General features: G+C 41.9%; 4 protein-coding genes across 4 annotated transcripts; all 4 read right to left on the reverse strand.

Moving 5' to 3' along the window:
* Positions 1 to 315: 315 nt before the first annotated feature.
* Positions 316 to 1,305, reverse strand: LOC108432826 (trace amine-associated receptor 13c-like). The gene has a single exon (XM_017706934.1). The coding sequence runs from the start codon at positions 1,303 to 1,305 to the stop codon at positions 316 to 318; it is 990 nt and encodes a 329-aa protein (XP_017562423.1).
* Positions 1,306 to 7,095: 5,790 nt separating this feature from the next.
* On the reverse strand, positions 7,096 to 8,079 carry LOC108432825 (trace amine-associated receptor 13c-like). The gene has a single exon (XM_017706932.1). It carries the CDS (start codon positions 8,077 to 8,079, stop codon positions 7,096 to 7,098), a length of 984 nt encoding a protein of 327 aa, XP_017562421.1.
* A 2,015-nt stretch (positions 8,080 to 10,094) lies between these two features.
* Positions 10,095 to 11,081, reverse strand: LOC108432824 (trace amine-associated receptor 13c-like). The gene has a single exon (XM_017706931.1). It carries the CDS (start codon positions 11,079 to 11,081, stop codon positions 10,095 to 10,097), a length of 987 nt encoding a protein of 328 aa, XP_017562420.1.
* A 3,599-nt stretch (positions 11,082 to 14,680) lies between these two features.
* On the reverse strand, positions 14,681 to 15,658 carry LOC108432823 (trace amine-associated receptor 13c-like). Its single transcript, XM_017706930.2, has one exon. It carries the CDS (start codon positions 15,653 to 15,655, stop codon positions 14,681 to 14,683), a length of 975 nt encoding a protein of 324 aa, XP_017562419.1. The 5' UTR covers positions 15,656 to 15,658.
* Positions 15,659 to 22,435: the final 6,777 nt, after the last annotated feature.

A 22,435-nucleotide genomic window follows, 5' to 3' on the forward strand; every position in this document is an offset into this window, starting at 1 on the left:
TCTAAGTCCAGGCACTTTGCATTGTATTTTTTTGGGGGTAAAATTATGGGTTAAACAAAGCATAAATATATGGTTAATATAAAGCATGATGAGTCAAGACTCTTCCAAGTGATTCTGCTTCCAACATGATAAACTTGCCTAATAAATGATGGAAGTAAAATCAAATATATATGCACCAAATGCCAAAAAGGCTGCATATTAAAGCTTCAAATAAGCTTATAGGGCAAGTGAGCTCATTCTGGGGGCTTCCCCCTAATTGTTCAAAAACATCATGTGCAGTTGCAATTATTAAAATTTAATTAAAATTTAAGTTAATTAAAGAACATTTATCAGAGATGAGTCTGTGTTGAATATCTGGAGAGTCAAAGTGAGTTTAACACACTTCCTAAACCAGGGATAAAACAAAGCGTAAATAACCGGATTAACGGTGGAGTTAAGACACACCAACGCCAGAACTTTTTGATAGGATTCTACCTCAGTGTCTATAACGTTACCCAAGACGACATAAATAAAATATGGAAGCAAAAAAGCTAAAAACACAGACACCAGAATGCCAAGCACTTTAGCTGCTTTCTTCTCTGATTTCATTGACTCTGGAACATGATTTGAAGCTTGGGTTCTTGTATGAACATTAAGGCCTCTGATAGCAGTGGCGTGTTTCCTTGCAATAACAAAAACTAGAGTATACAGTATGATTATAACAGCCAGTGGGAAAACAAATGTCACCAAAAGATCAACCAGAGACCAGACCTCATCTAACAAAAAATAACAGTCTCCGGGGCACATTATCAGACTTGTGAAGGGTAAATTGAAGAGCAGGACTCCTAAATTATATGACAACAATAAAAACCAGTCGCATAAAACTGCAATGCACATCGTGCTCACCGAGATGGTTTTAGTGTAGAGAAACGGATTAGACAGAGCAAAATACCGGTCAACAGCAATGAGAACAACACTATATATAGACATGCTTGAGAGAAAATAAGCACTACACAGAAAGTACATACAGTAAATGCTCTTAAAAACCCAACACGATTCGATCAGCCATATGAATGCAGTCGGCATCACAAAGACTCCGACCAGAAAGTCCGACGCAGCCAGAGAGAGGATGAGCATGTTAGTCGGTGTGTGGAGCTGCTTGAAGTGACAGACGGAGATGATGATGAGCAGATTTCCACACACTGTCAGCAGAACTACAGCAGCTGCACACACATACAGCAACATATACACTGCAGTAGACACAGATCTCTCCGGACAGGTATAAGGTGGACAGTTGTCGCTTCTGTTAGCCTCGGTTAAATTCATGGATCCAGCATTTAAAGCAGATTCCGATATCCGATGCAGATCTTCTGCAGGTCTAGAGTGGCAATGTCCAGCTTCACGACTGCTGTGGGTACAACATCCAGTAGCCCTGAGATTTATATAATTTAGAAGCTTTTTTTTTTCCACTCCCTCGTGCAGTGTTTTCACACATATTGCGTAAGGAAGTGTCGTGCTGCAGTGTGGGATAAACACTCTCGGATCTGATGCAATTATATCCCCTTTCATCTTCTTTATTTACGAGTTTGTTATTTTTATTTTCCCTTGGTTCTCTAGAATAGACTTCACATGGGATGTGTATGTGCAAGTAGAATAACACAACTTCTTTCCTTCCTTTCTTTTTGGGCCAGTAGCACCTTTTACGTGATACACCAATCCAATAAATGACTATCAAATCCAATGGTGAATTTTATGAGCAGGAGTGTTGTGCTCAAATCATCTTGTGAACCTTTGTATTAATAATATGTCCAGATTGCAACCTTATTAAAAGATGTTGAAGAAAAAACAAACTATTTTGAAGTTGCTCAGATGTCCATGAGGTTCTTACTGTGGAGCTCCTCTGTGAAGCAGGGGGAACAGGGTTTTCATTTGGGCTGTTTCACCTCATGAGCAACTTTCAGATATAGTCTCACATTAATGTACCCAGGAGGTGGATTGAACCTCAGAGACCCTTTCAAATGTCAGTCCTTTCAGATTGCTGCAAGCTCCCTGCCAGTAATCTCACCCAGTATTGGGAAGAACCTCAAGGTGCTATAATGAGCTGTTTGATAACATTATTAAAGGCTTTTGAGCCAAGAAAAGGAGCAAACATGGGGAATAATAATCTGCATTTATTTATTGCTCCATTGGAACAAATTTGCAGTGTTGGGGAGGGGGGGGGGTCATTTGCTTTGTGTGTTATGTGATTTTGGAACTATAGACTAGTAGTCCTGGATTATTTAGTGATGTTAATGGTTTTACTGCATACATGGGGAGAAGTGCTTATGTAGCACACAGACAGGGTTGGTCCCTCTCCTATTCAGGGCTTGCACAGGGTGAGAGTTGATGGGTGGATGTGGGGATACTCACGAGTCCCCGGCTGGCGGCTGTGCAGTTGGAGCTTGTCTCGGTGGATGAGAGGGTCGCCTCAGTGCGAATTAAAATTGCAGAGAGGAAAACTGACTGTTGTGTGTGCTTATGCACCAAACAACAGGTCAGAGTATTTGGTCTTCTTGGGGCGAGTGGGTGGGGTTCTGGAAAGGGTCCCACATACAGACTCCATAGTCTTACTGGGGGACTTCAGTGCTCATGTTGGCAATGACTGGGAGACCTGGAGAGGCGTGATTGGGAAGAACGGCCTGCCTGATCTAAACCCGAATGGTGAATTGTTTTCGGACTTCTGTGCCAGGCATGGATGAACACCAAGTTTGAACACAAGAATGTTCATAAGTGTACATGGTACCAGAGCTCCTTAGGTCAAAGGTCAATGATCGTCTTTGTTGTCATTTCATCTCAATTGGGACTGTGTGTTCTGGACACTTGGGTGAAGAGAGGTGCTGAGCTGTCAACTGATCACCATCTGGTGGTGAGTTGGATCAGATGGCAGGGAAAACTGATGGTTAGACCTGGTAGGCCCAAGCGAATAGTGAGGGTGTGCTGGGAACGACTATCAGAGGCCCCTGTTCAGAATGATTTTAGCTCCCACCTCTGGAAGAGCTTTTCTCATGTCCCAGAGGAGGTAGGGGACATGGAGTCTGAACGGACCCTGTTGAAAACCTCCATTGTGAAAGCTGCCAGGCAAAAGCTGTGGCCAAAAGCTTGTGGGTGCCTGTCAGGGCGGTAACCGAAGAACCTCCTGATGGACACCAGTGGTGAGGGAGGCCTTCAAGCTGAAGAAAGAGGCTTTAAGGGACTGGATGGCCCAAAGGACTCCTGACAGCAAAAAAGGTGGCAGTGGCAACTGTGGCAGATACAAAATCCAGGGCATAGGAGGAGTTTGCTGAAGCCATGGAAAAAGACTTTTGGTCAGCCTCAAGGAGGTTCTGCACAACTGTCCGGGTGGCTTCACCCAAGCTGTATTTGGCAGGGATGGAGAAACTCTGAATTCAAATGTGGATATTGTTGGTCGGTGAAAGGAGCACTTTGAGGAGCTCCTTAATCTGGGAGACATGCCTCCCTCAGGGCCAGAGGCTTCTGGTGTGTCAAGCTCCATTTCCCTGGTGGAGGTCACTGAGGTAGATGCTAAGCTCTTCAGGGGCAAGGCACCGAGGGTGGAGAACATTCATCTGGAGATGCTAAGGCTCTGGATATTGTGGGGCTGTCATGGCTGACACATCTCTACAATATTGCATGGACCTTGGGAACAGTACCCTTCGACTGGCAGACTGGGGTGATGGTTCTTATTTTTAAGAAAGGGGACTCGAGGGTGTGTGCCAACTATCGGGGTATCACACTGCTCAGCCTCCCTGGTAAAGTTTATGTCAAGGTGCTGGAAAGGAGACTTCGACCGATAGTTGAACCTCAGATTGAGGAGGAACAATGCAGATTCCGCGAAACAATGGACCAGCTTTTCACCCTCTCACAGATTGTTGTGGGGGAATGGAAGTTTGCCAACCCAGTCTACATGTGTTTTGTGGACTTGGAGAAGGCTTATGCCCTATTCCCTGAGATATCTTGCGCGAGATCCTCTGGGAGTATGGGGTGCCGGGGCTGCTACTCCAGGCCATTCGATCTCTGTAGTCCTGGAGTGAGAGCTGTGTTCATATACTCAGCAGTAATTTGGACTCTTTCAGTGTTAGCGTTGGACTCCGGCAGGGTTGTGCTCTGTCAGGGGGCATTATGTGTGGAGGCCGGAGGGTGGTGTCTCTGCTATTTGCAGATGATGTTGTTCTTTTGGCTGGATCACATAGATGCCTCCAGCGCTCACTGGAGCAGGTTGCAGCTAAGTGTAAAGTGGTTGGTAAGCAGAGTCCATGGTCTTATCCCGGAAAAGGATGGAATGCCCACTCTAGGGGAAAGGACATGCCCAAGATGGAGGAGTTTAAGTATCTTGGGAAGATGGGAAGAGGGGTCGTGAGCTCAGACAGGTGGCAGCAGTAATGCAGTCACTGTCCCAGACTGTAGTGGTGAAATGTTCGCCGGATGCTACTCCTGAGCCAGCTGAGGTGGTTTGGGCATCTGATCCGGATGCTCCTGGATGCCTCTCGGTGGGGGTGTACCAGGCACAGCCTACTGGGACAAGACCCTGGGGTTGTCCTAGGACCCAGTGAAGGGATTATACATCAAAGTTGGCCTGGGAGCAGCTTGGCGTCCCCAGGAATTAACTGGAGGAAGTTGTGGGGCACAGGGCCATCTGGGATTCTCTGCTTTCCCAACTGCTGCGGCGACCCGATCTTGCAGCTTCAGCAAACGCAACCACTGACAGTGTTCCTCCAGAGTTCGACCAACCTTCTAGAGCACAGCCTTTTTTCAGCTTGTCATACTACAGCTGCAACTAAGTGGGGAGCTGTTGGGTTGCAAGTTGGGCTTCCCCAATGAGGGCAGAAGTCTGATTGCCCAGTCCTTCTTTGGCCAACTTCAATCTTGTGCCACTCTGTTGAAGAGCTCCACAAATGCTTCTGTGTCATGCTGTGGAGTCATCTTCAAGATGGAGACGGTAGCTGGAGCTTGAGTACTGGTGTCTGTCAACAAACTTCCTGTCCAACTTTTGGCCCTGGTTTTCCCTCTGGACACTCAGGAAAGCCTGATGTTGGGTCTGCTGCGGGAGGGAGAGTGCTATGACAATCTCTCCAAGTGATGAGGACTCCATAGTGACATGTATCCAAACGTCCTGGGTTTCGACATGACTGTAATGATTTTAGTCAGGGGGGGGAGTGAGGATACTGGGAGAGGGTGTGGAGACACAGAATTTTATTCTGAGTATCATGAAAAAAACCCACTCAGCTTTTGATCTTGCATATAATTTTAAAAAGCACATCCTCTGTGACCTTTCAGTCTCGTCTTTTCTTTCTTTTTCCTTTCTTTTCTTTGCTTTGCTTGTGTCACTACAGGTTTCCTTCTGTCTTTGGGCTCTGCCACCAACTGAGCAAAAAGACAGCACAGGTGAATTTCATCAGCTACTTCGCCCGCTGGTTCAACCTGACTGGCTGTCCATTCTGCATGTGATGCTCGGCCACACCCCCTCCTCCACAGCAGTGTACACATGTTGTTTTAATGAAACTTAAGATAGCTGATACCAAATGTTTTATCACACGTTTTAAAATGTAAAATTCATTTAAAAAGTATTGGACCACACAAAATGTGCAACACAGTAAATAATAACTATTCCTGAAGTTTTTTTAACACTGTGATATTTAAATTGGCGTCCTAGACAAGAGCCAATCAAAATTGACATGTAAATGAAGTCATATTGCAAAGAGGTGAAGCTGAGGTTTGGCTGTCAAATGGATACAGAAAACGAAATGAAAACAAAAACAAAGTTCTCAGAAACAATGAATTTTATATCAAGATGTGAGGACAAATAGGAGTAAATTGCTTAGTAAAAATATTAGTCATTTTGAATTAAGAAAATATTTTTGATAAAAAATAATTCAATTAATTTTGATTAAAAAGTAATGCGTAGTAAAAAAAAGGCATTTATGCATAGTAATTATTGGCAGCCTTGGTAAAGATGAGTGAAGATAACATGAAAAATGTTCTTGTAGTTAAAAAGCTCAATCCTACACAGAAAATATGACAGAAACCTGAACTTTAACAAAACAAAAGCACTTATTTTTGCTTTTATTTTTACAATACCATGTCGCACAGCTATCAGCACCACTAGAAGTTCTCATGGAAAAACTGTAACTGAAGCAGCTTCTTGTTAAAATTTTAAAAACTTTTAAGACTTTTTTTAAACTTTAAAAACTTTTTAAACTCTACCTTTGTGTTCAGGAACTGTTAAGCAGTGATCTTTGACTGGGTTATAATCTTTGAATGGGGTAAAAATACGTATAGAGAAGTGGCCCTATAGTTTTTCCTCTATATTCCTCAGTCTTATCAAGCAAAACAGTAGAAAACTCTCATGCACTAGATGCAGGGGTGCCAGTAACTCTACTATTATGGTAAAACAGTTGATAAATGTTTTATTATCTTTCTGACATTTACTACAATTAAATGTTCTCTTATATTTCCAGTGTGAGATTGAGCTAATTACCCACAGATCCACTCTCTTTACCAAGAGAGCCAGCAATTATGTAGCTGTGGTAATAAACAATAATGTTATTATAAAATTAGATGACAGTGACATCATGTAAAAACAAGTTTTGTAGTTATACTTCTTAAAATTCTATTCAAAACTAAATTCTTAATGTTCACCTCATTAATGTACTTAGAGCCACATTTACATTTAGCAGGATGTAGTGTTAGGATTCTTGCCCAAGCACTGTATTGGGGAAACCTATACTGGTAGATTATGGTGTCTGAAGCTCACCCGCACTAAGGGACCCCAGCACCTCCATTGCAGTAAAACATTTAGATAGAGAAGGTAAAAGTAAGAGCGGTTTTCTTTGATCATGATTCACACTTATTGGAAAACAGGTATCCAGAAATCTCATTTGGGAAAAAACGAGCTGCAAAATAAAGCTTGTTTGCTATGTTTAAGAAATGAAAGCCTTATCGTGGCCCAAGGTCTAGACTACAAGAGTAGCAGTACTTTCCGGAGTTCAAAGGATGCTGTGTGGTGTCCTAGAGTATGATGCAGTCCAAGCAGATTTTCTTGTTATCGAGCTAAATGCAATGTAACACCCATTTCATTCGTCAAAGCACACTCATCAGAGCAGAATCTGGGTCGAATATTTGAAAAGTCAAAGTTATTCTAACACACCTCCTAAACCACGGATAAAACAAGGCATAAATAACTGGATTAATGGTGGAATTAATATAAACCAGCATTAAGACTTTTTGAAAAGATCCCACTTCAAATTCTATTACATTAACTAATATGCTACAAACAAAGTATGGAAATAAACAAGATAAAAACACCGACACCAGAATGCCAAGTACTTTAGCTGCTTTCCTCTCTGATTTCATAGAGTCTGCTGTGCTCTTCGATGCCTTAGTATGAATATTAAGGTCTCTGATGGCAGTGGCGTGTTTCCTCGCAATAACAAAGACCAGGACGTACAGTATGATTATAACAGCACATGGCAACGCAAATGTAAACAGAAGATCAACCAGAGACCAGGCCTCATCCAAGACTAGAAAGGTCTGGCCAAGGCACGTTACCTGGCTTGCGTAAAATCCATTAAAGTACTGGAGAGCTAGATTGTAAAACAGCAACACAAACCAGACAGATAAAACTATAAAGCACATTATGTTCACAGAGACTATGTCAGTGTAGAGAAACGGATTAGACAGAGCAAAGTACCGATCGACTGCGATCAGAGCCACGTTGTATATCGATGTGGTTGTGAGAAACAAGGAGATCGATATGTAGCATAAGCAGTAAACTAAACTGAAAATCCAACACGACTCGATCATCCATATCAATGCTGTCGGCATCACAAGAAGCCCGACCAGAAAGTCCGACACAGCCAGAGAGAGGATGAGCATGTTAGTCGGTGTGTGGAGCTGCTTGAAGTGACAGACGGAGATGATGATGAGCAGATTTCCACACACTGTCAGCAGAACTACAGCAGCTGCACACACATACAGCAACACATACACTGCAGTAGACACAGACCTCTCTGGACAGGAGTAAGAGGGACACTCATCAGTTCCATTAACCCCAGTCAAATTCATGGATAAAATACTTAAAATGTCAAAAAATTTGAACCAGATATTCTGTGAGGCTACAGGCAGCAGTGACCAGCTACATGACTTATGGTAGTGAGGGTAAGGAGTGAGCAATGCTGAATTTATATAGTTTGGAAGCTCGTGCCCACGTGGAATAGTTTCATGTTTATGAGCAACAGTGTGATTAAAAAAAAAAAAGAAAACAAAAAACAACTCTGACCTGATGCAACCACATGTTCCTTACTTTATTTTCTTTTGTACTTCAGCGCAGACTAACAGATGACAAGAAAGATTCCAGAAAATTGGGACAGTTTGTGAAATGTCAGTTAAACCGAATGTAATATTGGATGATACTTTATGATTTTATATATATATATATATATATATATATATATATATATATATACACACACACACACACACACACACACGATTTTTGATACATTTAGTAAAAAAAAACATAAAAACTGTATTTTAGGTCATTGAAAATGTAACTAGGGCGGAGATTTTAATAGTCAGTTTTCTGTCCATTCATGTAAACAGATGTGTTTGAAAACACTGACCTCCTGCACAGTTAATGCTGTTCCAGAAACAGTAAGCATGCCTTAGGACAGTGTTTACCAACCTAGCCCTTGGGGCCCACCAGACATTTCCAAGGTTTTATTTTTTGTTATTTTGTTGTTTTGTTGTATGTTGGGATCTGGGATTAGGCAACATTGTGAAACCGTCAGGTAGGCCCCAGGCCTGAGCTGAGGAACTCGGCTTTAGGACCCTGCGTGTCTGACACAGCCGCTGAGCCGACTGTTTGTGTATGGCTGGTAATATTAGTTTTAATTACAAGATATTATTGATCACACACACTTTCTCTTATCTTTGCTTCAGAAAAGAAGTATTGAATGGTAAAGTCCCAGAGTCAACCTACCTCCATAAAAGAACTTTGTTGCCCTTGCCAGTTTGGTTCTTTTGTTAGTTGTGCACTTCTCACTGAGTAAAAGGACATTTTCAGTAGCAATTCTGCTGAAATAGGAGAGCTGATGTTATGACTTGGGTAAAAATGCTTCTATTTGTTCATAAATATGGTGATTAGGTGATTTATTTTTAAAGCACGTTGTGTAAAAAGGACCATAATTCTTGTAAATGCGTGTTTATGAGGCAGTGTGTGTATAATGTGATACAGAATGACTGACAGACGAATACAAGCACTTTTTCTTTTTGAGATGAATCAATTAAGCAAAATCATAATTGGCTGGTTCATAAATTATGCAAGTAGTCAGTGCTCAAAGCCCTCGTATGCAGTTCAGCCAATAGAAATGCAACCTTTCGAGATAGTTCTTCATACTATAAACACGACTGGTTACCACAAATCATTTGATTTACGTTTCGTTCATTCAAATACGGGAGTTTTGACCAGGGGAGAAATAAGAAAATAAACGTGTTTTACACAGAAGCTAACTTACACACGTGCTGACCCATCTTTAAATCTAAAAACTACTTAAAAAGACTGTCGGTGTTTGATGCAAACACTTTTTTATTAATATTTACGCTGTCCTTGACAAGGGAGATGCAGCAAGATAAGGCTACCTGACTTCACTACTCTGTCTACACTACCTCACCTGAATTTTCTAATAATGTTTAGGGACGTACTAATAGGATCTCAATATTACTATTACTATTACTTAATCACAGAGGTTTAACATAACATTCTGACATAGGAAAATGACCGTGCACTTTTTTCTTTTGCAGTTTTTATAATCGGGCCTGCGAGAGGTGGTCTATGAGATCTGACCCCTCACCACAAGGTGTTTCCTTTAGTATAGAACATACTTCTGAATATAAGCCCATTCATCCCCAGGTACTCCGTCTCTAAAGGATTTTAAAGGTGAAAACAGATGAAAAGCTCTGGACTCCAGTATCCAGAGTATAAAGCAGCCTGAGTATTTCAGTCGCTGCCAATTTTTATTATTATAAACGCACTCAATGCCCACAAACCTGAAATACTCTGCCAGGACATTCTTTGACATTCATGAAAGGACATTCATCAGTGAGGAATCTGTGTTGAATATCTGGAGAGTTAAGGTGAGTCTAACGCACCTCCTAAACCACGGATAAAACAAGGCATAAATAACTGGATTAATGGAAGAATTAAGATAAACCAGCAACAAGACTTTTTGAAATGATCCCATTTCGATTTCTATTACGTTACCTAGCACGGTATAAATAAAGTATGGAAATAAACATCCCAAAAACACTGACACCAGAATGCCAAGTACTTTAGCTGCTTTCCTCTCCGATTTCATAGAGTCTGCTGTGCTCTTTAAGGTCTCAGTCTGAGTTTGAATTTTAAGGTCTCTGATAGCAGTGGCGTGTCTCTTGGCTATAATAAAGACTAAAGTATACAATATCATTATAACAGCAAATGGGAAAACAAATGTCAGCAGGAGATCAAGCAGAGACCAGACCTCATCCAAGGCTGTGAAGCCCTGCCCAGGACACAGACCTGAGAATAATCCACAGAAGTACTGAAGTGCTAAGTTGTAAAACAGCAACACAAACCAGACAGACAAAACCACAGTGCACATTGATCTCAGAGAGACTGTTTCAGCGTAGAGAAACGGATTAGACAGAGCAAAGTACCGATCGACTGCGATCAGAGCCACGTTGTATATCGATGTGGTTGTGAGAAACGAGGAGATCGATATGTAGCATAAGCAGAAGACTATACTTAAAATCCAACACGACTCAATCATCCACATCAATGCCAAAGGCATCACAAGAAGCCCGACCAGACAGTCCGACACAGCGAGAGAGAGGATGAGCATGTTAGTCGGTGTGTGGAGCTGCTTGAAGTGACAGACGGAGATGATGATGAGCAGATTTCCACACACTGTCAGCAGAACTACAGCAGCTGCACACACATACAGCAACACATACACTGCAGTAGACACAGATCTCTCTGGGCAGGTGTAAGAGGGACACTCATCAGTTTCATTAACCCCAGTCACATTCATGGGTTCACTATCTCCAGTATTCGTGATATACTTTAATATTTAATTCAGATCTTCTGCTGTGTGGCTCCGTCCGGCAGTGTCCAGATTCATGACATAGGGAAGTGGGGGTGGCAGTCAGCGGCTCTCAGATTTATATGGCTTAGAAGCTCACTCCCTTGTGTAATAGTTTGTTTATGAATGATGCACTACAGCGCTTCAAAAAACAACAACTCTGACCTGATGTAATCACATTGTTCCTCAGTGTCTTTTTTTTCTTCTGTACTCCAGCACTGACTGACAAGCTACACTACATGTTAAAAAAATAAAAATAAAACATCAAATTGCTGGTGCCTGGGCCCGTCTGTACTTGCTCCTGCGCCCTACACTTCATAGCCTCATTGGTGAAATTGGTGGAACTAGCACGGCTGTCTGTGCCGGACACTGTTTTCCATGGCCTCTCTTCAATGTCGGCAGCAGATGCTTGTGCTACTTCTAAGGCAGTGTTGCCAGATAAAGAACGGCACCCTGACCGACGTTATCCCAGTGCTGTTTTCCAGGATACATAATACTGCTACCAGGATTGCCAGGATCGTTCATTATCTGCATTCTTCTCTACGAGGTCTTAACACCAAAGAAGTAACCAGTGAACTGGCTTGGGGTAATGGCAGAATGGTGGATAATTTGCTTATTGGCCACCAACAAGTGTAGGTGACACAGTTTATGCCATTGTAAGGCAAGGCAAGGCAAGGCAAGTTTATTTATATAGCACCTTTCATACACAACGGTCATTCAAAGTGCTTTACAAATGAAGAAATACAGAAAAATGTAATTAATGTAAATAAAATAAAATTTATGTAAATTAAAAAAAATTTTTTTCAAACATAATTAAAACAATAGATTTAAAAGAAGTTAATCAAATTTAAAAGAAGGAGATAAAAAATTAGAATAAAAATAAGAAACATGATTAAAACAATAGATATAAAAGAAGTTAAATGAATGAGGCCGTTACAGGATAAAAGTGGATTAAACTGAGCTAAAGGCCTGCTCAAACATGAGGCAGTGTAAGGCAACGATTCGCTCTCTGCCCTAAGTTCCAGGCCATGTTTTCGGCCCCACAGTGAGGAAAGCTCTTAAACGCTGCTGTTCTTTCTCAGAGTTGTCTAGGCTGGAGACCCCTTTCGCATGCTTCCCACTGCTGTATTTCATAGTGTTCACAAAGGAGAGTGGTTTACTTAGGTGGCCTCCTGACACCCCTACCCTGACACCCCTCACAGAGCAAGGACTAAAAATCCTTTTTTACTTGCCTGCTGTGTGCCGCCTCTAAAGAGCAAGCACTCACAGGTACTCAAAGGCTACAGGGCCAGTCTGAGAACTGCAAAACGAGCAAACTGTCTCCAACACAGTTTTTTATAAATTGTGCTGAACTCTCAAACGACGGTGACTTCGCTGCCTATGGACCGAGCCCAGCAATTCTGCTACTCATTGGTCACCTGTGGCTGGGAGCAATAGTGCAGTACTTAACACTGCTACAGCTTCAGGGATCCTTACAATTCCTCATGTCCAGGATGATGATGGGTCAACTGCAGATACTACATGAAAAGAGGTAGTGATAACAGATGCGTGTACCATAGTATAGGGTGCAGTATGGTGGCCCTACTCCCAGGACCTCTGTTTTTGTGTGGTTGGTAAAATCAAATTTTATTGCACGACACTGCTTAATTTATCTCTGCTTTATCATTTTTACACCTGACTGGCAGGTAATCTGTGGTGAGAGTAGAGAGCAGGTGGAAGAGAATCTGGAGAGGTGGAGGTTTGCACTGGAGAGGAGAGGAATGAAGGTCAGTTGAGACAAGACGGAATACATGTGTGTGAATGAGAGGGAGGCAGATGGGAAGGTGAAGATGCAAGGAGTAGAGGGCGTAAAGGTGGATGACTTCAAATATCTTGGGTCAACCATCCAGAGCAATGGACAATGTAGAAAAGAGGTGAAGAAGAGGGTGCAGGCAGGATGGAGTGGGTGGAGACGGGTGTCAGGGCTGATGTGTGACAGAAGGATAGCAGCAAGAGTGAAAGGGAAGGTCTACAAGACAGCAGTGCGTCCTGCTATGATGGATGGTTTGGAGACTGTGGCTCTGTCTAAAAGACAGGAGGCTGAGCTGGAGGTGGCGGAGATGAAGATGCTGAGATTTTGTTGGGAGTGACAAGGATGGACAAGATTAGAGATGAGCAGATCAGAGGGACGGTGAAGGTGGAGCAGTTTGGAGATAAAGCCAGAGAGGCCAGGTTGAGATGGTTTGGACATGTGTTGAGGAGGAATAGTGGATATATTGGGCAAAGAATGTTGGAGATGGAGCTGCCGGGTAGAAGGAGAAGAGGTTGACCTCAGAGAAGGTTTATGGATGTAGTGAAGGTGGACATGGAGATGGTTGGTGTGAAAGTAGAGGAGGCAGTGGACAGGGCAAGATGGAGGCAGATGATCCGCTGTGGTGACCCCTAAACGGAGTAGCCAAAAGAAGAAGAAGAAGAAGAAGAAGAAGAAGAAGAAGAAGAAGAAGAAGAAGACAGCTCACCGGCATTAAAAAACTTCCACTGCCATTCAAGTTTGGTTCATGTGTTGTTATTTAATTATTTGTACACCTTTCACACTGAGTAAAGCAATGTTTTCATTAGCAATGCAGAAAATCTCTTATTATGTCCTTGATGAAAGGGTTTTTGTGTGTTTGCCAATATGACTTTGAAGGTAGGATAGGCTCATTTGTTATAGCACATTGCGAAGGGGCAGAAATCCTTGTAAGTTTAATTTGTTTAAAGAAATGTTATATATAAGTTGAAATATAGACATTGGCAGATAAATACAAGCATCTTTTCAAAATTCGTCAATTGACTGATATTATAATGGACTGATTAATTAATGATGCCAGTTGTCTTTAGTTGTAGCCATTAGTTACAACCCTAATGTACAGTTTATCCAAAGGAAATTCATTGAGATTTTTCTTAATTGTGTAAACATGACTGGTTACCACAAATTACTGGATGTACATATTTAATTCATTTAAATATAATTGTTTGACAAAGATAGAAATTACTTACACAGTGTCTTACACAGTGAATGACATATTGAAATCTAAAACTGTTTAAAAGGTTTAGCGTTTGATGCAAACACTTTTTTGGGTTGTGCACAGCTTTTCTGCCAGCTCCACACCTTGGCAAGGAGACGCAGCAAGATAACGTAGTTTCTGGCTTTACAAATGATGTTCAGTATTATACTAGGAAAGTACTAATAGGATCTCAATATTACTCACATCACAATAGCTTTGGCATCACAATCTGACATAAAAATGATGGTGCATAACTTGCACTTTTGCAAAATTCATAGTCCAGCCTGCAAGAAGTGAATTATAAGACCCTCACTATGAATGTATTTAATAATAAAAACGTCCTTTCCTCTGTTTTCAGTGCGTTTAGAGGCATTTTTATGGTTAAGACCTCAAAAAGGTCCAGACTCCAGTATCCAGAGTTTGATGCAGTCCGAGTATTTTGCTTTCATTCATTATAACTGTAAACGCAGTCTGTGTCCACAAACCTGAAAAACTCTGCCAACTGTAATACCATTTAATAAATCAAAGCACACTCATCAGAGCAGAATCCGTGTTGAATATTTGAAGAGTCAAAGTGAGTCTAACACACCTCCTAAACCACGGATAAAACAAGGCATAAATAACTGGATTAATGGAAGAATTAAGATAAACCAGCAACAAGACTTTTTGAAATGATCCCATTTCGATTTCTATTACGTTACCTAGCACAGTATAAATGAAGTATGGAAATAAACATCCCAAAAACACAGACACCAGAATGCCAAGTACTTTAGCTGCTTTTCTCTCTGATTTCATAGAGTCTGCTGTGCTCTTCAATGCCTTAGTATGAATATTAAGGTCTCTGATGGCAGTGGCGTGTTTCCTTGCAATAACAAAGACCAGAACGTACAGTATGATTATAACAGCACATGGCAACACAAATGTAAATAGAAGATCAACCAGAGACCAGATCTCGTCTAAGACAAAAAAACAGTCTCCGGGACACATCACCACACTCACAAAGTGTCCGTTGAAGTACTGAAGTGCTACATTATAAGCTAACAGTATAAACCAGTTAGATAAAACTATACAGCACATGGTGCTCACAGAGAGCGTATTACTGTAGAGAAAGGGGTTAGAGAGAGCAAAATACCGATCGACTGCGATCAGAGCAACGTTAAATATTGATGTAGTTGTTAGAAAATAGGAGGTCAGTATAGAGTATATACAGTAAACTGCGCTGAAAATCCAACACGATTCGATCATCCATATTAACGATACAGGAATCACAAAGACTCCGACCAGACAGTCCGACACAGCCAGAGAGAGGATGAGCATGTTAGTCGGTGTGTGGAGCTGCTTGAAGTGGCAGACGGAGATGATGATGAGCAGATTTCCACACACTGTCAGCAGAACTACAGCAGCTGCACACACATACAGCAACACATACACTGCAGTAGATACAGATCTCTCCGGACAGGAAAACCTGAGGCATTGGTCAGTTTGGTTAATCTCCATACGATTAATAAATCCAGATTCAGATTCTGGTTTTTGAGAGAGATAGTCCAAAAATACTCCAGGTACAGGGTCAAAGACGTTATGGCTTGAGGTGGCGGGTGTGCTATTTGTACGGTTTCAGAATGGCTCACACCCCCTAGTTTGAATGACAGCTTGATACGTGATGTCATAGATTTTTGGTAGGAAAAAACAACAGGTTGTAAACAGATTCATCCCGAGAGTGTTTACTAGACACAAACAGGCTTGTTTTAAATAGGTTAACAATCTTATGTGATGTGATTATGACTGATATTAAACAGAATCTCAAAATGTATAAATATTTAATAGCAACATTCTTAACTAGACAGGAACAGCAGCTTGTATGATTTTTTAAAAATACTTCTGATTAAAGCTGCCCTAGTAGTGCTGAAATGAGGAGCTGAAATTGTATATCACATTGCGACAGTGTCATGAGCAACCGTCAAATCTGGCATACTAGAACAGGATAATTAAAAACCTTCACAGCAGAACTACAGCAGCTGCAGATACATACAGTACCCTGCAGTACATTCGCTGCAGACTACAGATCTCTCTGGACAGGTATAAGATATACAGCCAACAATTTGGTTAACCTTTGTAAAACCTATGTTAACAGCATTTAAAGCACACTCAAATGTCTAATTCAGATCTTCTTTAGAAATCCTGTAATGACAGTGTCCAGATTCATGACTCCAGGAAGCATGGGTTGAGCAGTCAGCAGCTCTTTAGATGGAAATTTTATTTTACCATTTGTGCAGTGGGATTTCTTGTCCCAAAGGTGTATTTTTTTTTTATTTTAATTAAAAAAATTAATACTATAGCATGTTTGCCTGATGAGTGGAGAAGCAGTGCACTAGTCCCCATTTTTAAGACAAGGGTGATGTGCAGAGCTGCAGTAACTACAGAGGTATAAAGTTGATGAGCCACACCATGAAGGTATGGGAAAGAGTTGTTGAAGCAAGGCTAAGGCGAGAGGTTCAGATCAGTGAGCAGCAGTTTGGTTTCATGCCCAGAAAGAGCACCACAGATGGAATTTTTGCGTTGAGAGTGTTGGTAGAGAAGTACAGAGAAGGTCAGAAGGAGCTGCATTGTGTCTTTGTGGATCTAGAGAAGGCATATGATAGGGTGACAAGACAGGAACTGTGGTACTGTATGAGGAAGTCAGGTGTAGCCGAAAAGTATGTTAGGGTGGTGCAGGACATGTATGAGGATAGTGAGACAGTGGTGAGGTGTGCAGTTGGAGGGACAAATGGTTTCAAGGTGAAGGTGGGGCTACATCAGGGATCAGCTTTGAGCCCCTTCTTGTTTGCAATGGTGATGGACAGGTTGACAGATGAGGTCAGGCAGGAGGCTCCATGGACCATGATGTTTGCAGATGACATTGTAATCTGTGGAAGAGAATCTGTAGATGTGGAGGTTTGCACTGGAGAGGAGAGGAATGAAGGTCAGTAGAGACAAGACAGAATACATGTGTGTGAATGAGAGCGAGGCAGGTGGAAAGGTGAAGATGCAAGGAGTAGAGGTCGTAAAGGTGGATGACTTCAAATATCTTGGGTCAACCATCCAGAGCAATGGACAGTGTAGAAAAGAGGTGAGGAAGAGGGTGCAGGCAGGATGGAGTGGGTGGAGATGGGTGTCAGGGCTGATGTGTGACAGAATGATAGCAGCAAGAGTGAAAGGGAAGGTTTACAAGACAGCAGTGCGTCCTGCTATGATGTGCAGTTTGGAGACTGTGGCTCGGTCTAAAAGACAGTAGGCTGAGCTGGAGGTGGCGGAGATGAAGATGCTGAGATTTTCATTGGGAGTGACCAGGCTGGACAAGATTATAAATGAGCAGATCAGAGGGACAGTGAAGGTGGAGCAGTTTGGAGATAAAGCCAGAGAGGCCAGGTTGAGATGGTTTGGACATGTGTTGAGGACGAATAGTGGATATATTGGGCAAAGAATGTTGGAGATGGAGCTGCCGGGTAGAAGGAGAAGAGGTTGACCTCAGAGAAGGTTTATGGATGTAGTGAAGGTGGACATGGAGATGGTTGGTGTGAAAGTAGAGGAGGCAATGGATAGGGCAAGATGGAGGCAGATGATCCGCTGTGGCGACCCCTAAAGGGAGCAGCCGAAAGAAGAAGAAGAAGAAGAATACTATAGCATGTTCAATAGGTCTTCTGGAGCATTTATTTAGCCCACCCACGCAATTTGCAAGAGGCCCTTGAGTTGGTACTGGAGAGAGAATGGTTTTGTCAAGAGCTTTATGATGTGCAGATATTACTAGCCCTGCATTCACAGCTGTAGAGAAGTCATGTGTTTCACCATTGCTGGTATGGGCAGAGCAGATGATGGAAATGATCTGAAGGCTGGCTATACCTACTGTCCACAGCCAGTAGCACAGGGTTGCTGGTGCTGGCCCCTACAGGCCCCCAATTCCTTATCCCACATGCCTCAGATGAATGTTGCCAGGGCTAAAAGGAAGGAAAGACATAGTGAACTTGCAGTCGCTGTAGTGGGGCAGACATCCATATTAGACGTTTGCTGTATTTTCATTAACGTTGAAGGAGTTCCACACTGTTGGTGTGGTAAACATGCGGTCAGCAGGTACAATGACACAACCAGAGGTAGTGCCAGTCCATCTCCACACTGTGACCAGTGAGTTAGCACCAATGAGGGGGAAAGGATGGCTGAAACTGACAGTCAGGGGTAGAAAAATTCACCAATTAGTCTGGATAGCTGAAGTGTGAGACATATTCTGGGCTTGGATGTTTTGAGAAACCACAGCTGCTAATTAGACCTACAGATCGCCATGACGAGATTCAAATTGGGGCATATGGTGATGATAAATCCACCAGAGGTCCAGGGCAAAGATCAGATGAGGCCCCTAGGGAGGCAAGGCTAGAGAAGGATGAGAAGATGCTGCAAAGTGTGGGACCAGATGGAAAGAGGAAGAGTATGCTCTCCTGAATATAGAAAAAGAAAACAGCAGGCCACAGTGAAGGGGAGGGGTATTTCCTGGGTCCCCAGGGAAAAGTATGGTTTTATAAAGATGTGCAGTGTACTTGGCAGAAGGGTATGGCAGTCCTCAATCACAGTCAATAGGGCAGTTAGGCATTACGTTTATGTCCTTCATGATATGTAATGTTGCTTCTGGCATTTAGCATGATGTGCCAAATATGTCAGCCAGCAATATGCTCACCCTTTTTCCCATAAGAGTTTTTCCCTCCCCTCAGATCTTTGTGAGTTTGGTAACCCACGCACCACTGACCCAGGTCCCACCTAACAGTGTGGACAGTGGAATGACAGCCCTGAGGAAAACCTGGAAAAAGAGTACCAATGAGATGAACAAACAGCAAAGGGAAATGTGGCAGATCTTAGTGGAGTTTTTGGACTGCTCTGCATTTGAAGAGGAGGGCCTGGGGCAGGAGGGGGTGCTCAACAAGTGCTGCACGACATCAACACAGGGGATGCAATGCCAGTCCAGCAGTGGCCATGATGCTTTCCCATGGGTCGACTGGAGGCCGCAGACCAAGCTTTGGAAAAAAAGCCGTTAAAGTCCCAAAGGGGGTGAGTAGTGGTTTTTTGCATATATTATAAGAGGCTTAATGAAGTTAAAAAGAAAGACACATACCTCATTCCACATGTGGATGAATGCTTAGATCTAGTGGTCAAATCCTCCTGGTTTTCATCCTTAGACTTAAGACGCAGGTACTGGTAGGTTCCATTGTCCCCATGCAGCATTGTGCACAGATAGAGAGCATTTCAAGGTTCCTGCTTTTGGACTTTGTAATGCCCCAGTGATATTCTAATGCTCGACGAAGAAAGTGCTGGAGGGTGTTCTGTGACAAGCGTGTGCAGTCTTCTTGGACAACATACTGGTACACAGAAGCTAATGGGACTCTGCCTTAGCCACGGTATAGGGTACTAGGAAGAGTCAGGGCAGCAGGGCTGTGTGGTTGGATGCTTTTTAATTTGCTGTTTCACACATGATGAGCATGCTTTAGGACAGTGTTTTTCAACCCAGTCCTTACAGCCCACCAAATGGGTCCATAATTTAGTCCTGGCCCAGTGTGTTGGGATCTGGGATAGAGCAAAAACATGAAACTGTCAGGTGGGCCCCAAGGACTGAGTTGATTACATGGAGCATTTATCACATGTTACTAAACACACAAACTTTCTACTCATTAAAACCTACACTTATCCTTTTTAGCCCTGGTCTGGATATTATGTTCACTTGGTTCCTCACTTGTCCACGATGACCTTACCCCTCCAAAAGATGTAGAGATGCCTATAGAGTCCATGCCGAGACACATTTATGGGGTACTTATAAACGTTTGTGGCAGCTTCTGGTGGCCCAACACCTTCATAGACACAAAAACAGAGAAAGACTATATGTATGTAGGCATTACTTAATATTGTACATAATGGTCTCCTGTTGGACAATCCTATGTAAATGGACAATTGATTATTCAGTTATCTTTTGGACAGCAATATCTTAGAATTATATGTTTTCCATGCCTTGGATGAGCTCTGCCTTCACTAGCAGCCTCTCTTGAAGGCTAGCAGTTTTGGCAAGCCACCCATTGCCTCAATTCCTCCATCAGAAGCGCGTCTAAGCGTGTCCAAGGCTGGGTATGCCTGCCAGGCTATTGTGCTCAGTTCAACCGCCAGCATGGTTATCCACTCTACCTTTAGCCTTCATTGTGCCAGGAGCTGCTCTCAGACTGACAGCGCTGCCGGGACCTGCCTGTACTGCAACTAGAGGACTGTGGTCAAATCTGTGAATGTAAAGTATTTGAATGTGAATGAGGCAACAGTAATTTGAAGGAAGTAATAATTTGAAAAGGAATATTTTTCTGTAAGTACACCACCAATGGTCAATGATGGGTCAGCTTCTTATTTTGGAACATGACCACAGTTTTCTGTTCTTGGGGTAGATTGTGTGTCTAGCAAAAAATAAAAATAAATTAATTAATTAAAGGCTCATTTTGGACCATATGTGAGCTGGTTAACTTCTTAATGGGGTATGTTTGTAAATTGCTCCCCCAAGCGCTCAAATTGGCTTAATTGTAAAAATGCACATACTGCTTCAGGATTTATAGAAATAATGGTAACACCAAACCTACAAGTATGGGGGTGTTTAAGGGTGTCAAGTACTGACAAATGTGTCCTTCCCCACTTTTAAAATGGGTGTTTGGCCTGGCGGTTGAGCAAAACTAGGCTTGTCTAGTCTTGTTTTAACTTGACGTTCTAACTTAATCATGTGCTATACCATGTTTATGGGGAATTGATAGCTATTATAGATAATGTTCATTTGGTAGGTATTTTAAATAATGGCAATTTTAGCATGCATATTTGCAGAGCACAAAAAACGGAAGCATAAGTTGAAACTGTATAACAGTAGAAACTTGTTACACACAGTGCAGCGTGACAGACCGAGGATATTGCTTTCATTCATTTTTATATGCAAACCCCTCCCTTGCTGTGGAAAGAATGCTGTAATCGAATGGTACCTGCATTCAGATCTAGCCAATTGCAATGTTTGTAGGAACTCATTAGCAGCCAAAGACCTGACAAAGTGGAATAATTTGACAAAGCGATTAAAAGACTTTTAATTCCTTATAAAAGTTTCTGTAGGTTGACAATAGATTTTTAAACACTGTTAGTAAGACTATTAATTTTTCTTGAAACAATGGTTGTTATGTACCACCTTTTTACACAAACCTGCCCTGAATGTTTGTTGCAAAAACCCTATTTAGATTAGGTTTGCCATCTTTATTTGATTAGTTGAGAAAATAAGGGGGTGGGGCTATGTTTCCCCAAATTAACATACACCGTAAAAAAAAGTATGAAAATAAATAAGCCAAGAGCAGCAGACCTGTTAGCCAAGATAAGTTACCGTAGCACTTCAGTTTTTCAGAATCAGAATCTTTACTGGCCAAGTATCAGATATACAAGGAATTCCTCTTGGTGCAGGTTTAGAACAAAAGAAAAATACAATGAAATAAACACAAAATGCATCTCTGCTGTCGGAACAAAACCTTGTATCTCCAAAATAATAACTTTACAGGAGAAGGAAAAAAATCTGCTTTACTTTCAATGTCAGAGGAACCAGAATTTTGTCCAAGTGACAAATTTTGGACCATTTCTTTTTGTCCATTCATTGTGAAGTGTTCACAAAGTGATGGGCAACAGGCATTTTCAGATTATGGCAACTGGAAAATGACAAAAGACAACAATGGAGATACGAGGTTTTGTTCTGACAACAGCGATATACTATATACAAATACATTAAAGAGAGTACACAAACAATCTGTGGGTATCATAAATGATGTGTAATGGAAGATAAGCATAGTTACTGAAGTACATGTACAGCTAAAAGAATTTGGCAGCTGATATAAATTTAAGTATATATATATATGGGTACATACATACCGTATATTACATATTATATATATATATATATATATATATATATATAGTATGTATATCGCAAACAATTCAGTGTACTGGCTTAAGTGGAAAGGTCATTCAGAAAAATGACATCACGGTATATACAGTGGTTGTGTACATTAATAAAGTGCATGTGCAGCGGGACATGAGGGGGCTTCTCGCTTAGGCCAAAGATGTTCTGGGGAAAGAAGCTGTGGGGGTGCTGGTTGGTCCGAGTCTTTAGGGCTCTCACTCTTGGTCTCCACTGAGATGGAAACCGCTGAATGAGAGAGTGACCATGCTGGATACTATTATGGCAGTAAATAACTGGACCAGCAGTGTTTG

Source organism: Pygocentrus nattereri, chromosome 4 (assembly GCF_015220715.1).
Source record: "Pygocentrus nattereri isolate fPygNat1 chromosome 4, fPygNat1.pri, whole genome shotgun sequence".
Lineage (NCBI taxonomy): Eukaryota > Metazoa > Chordata > Actinopteri > Characiformes > Serrasalmidae > Pygocentrus > Pygocentrus nattereri.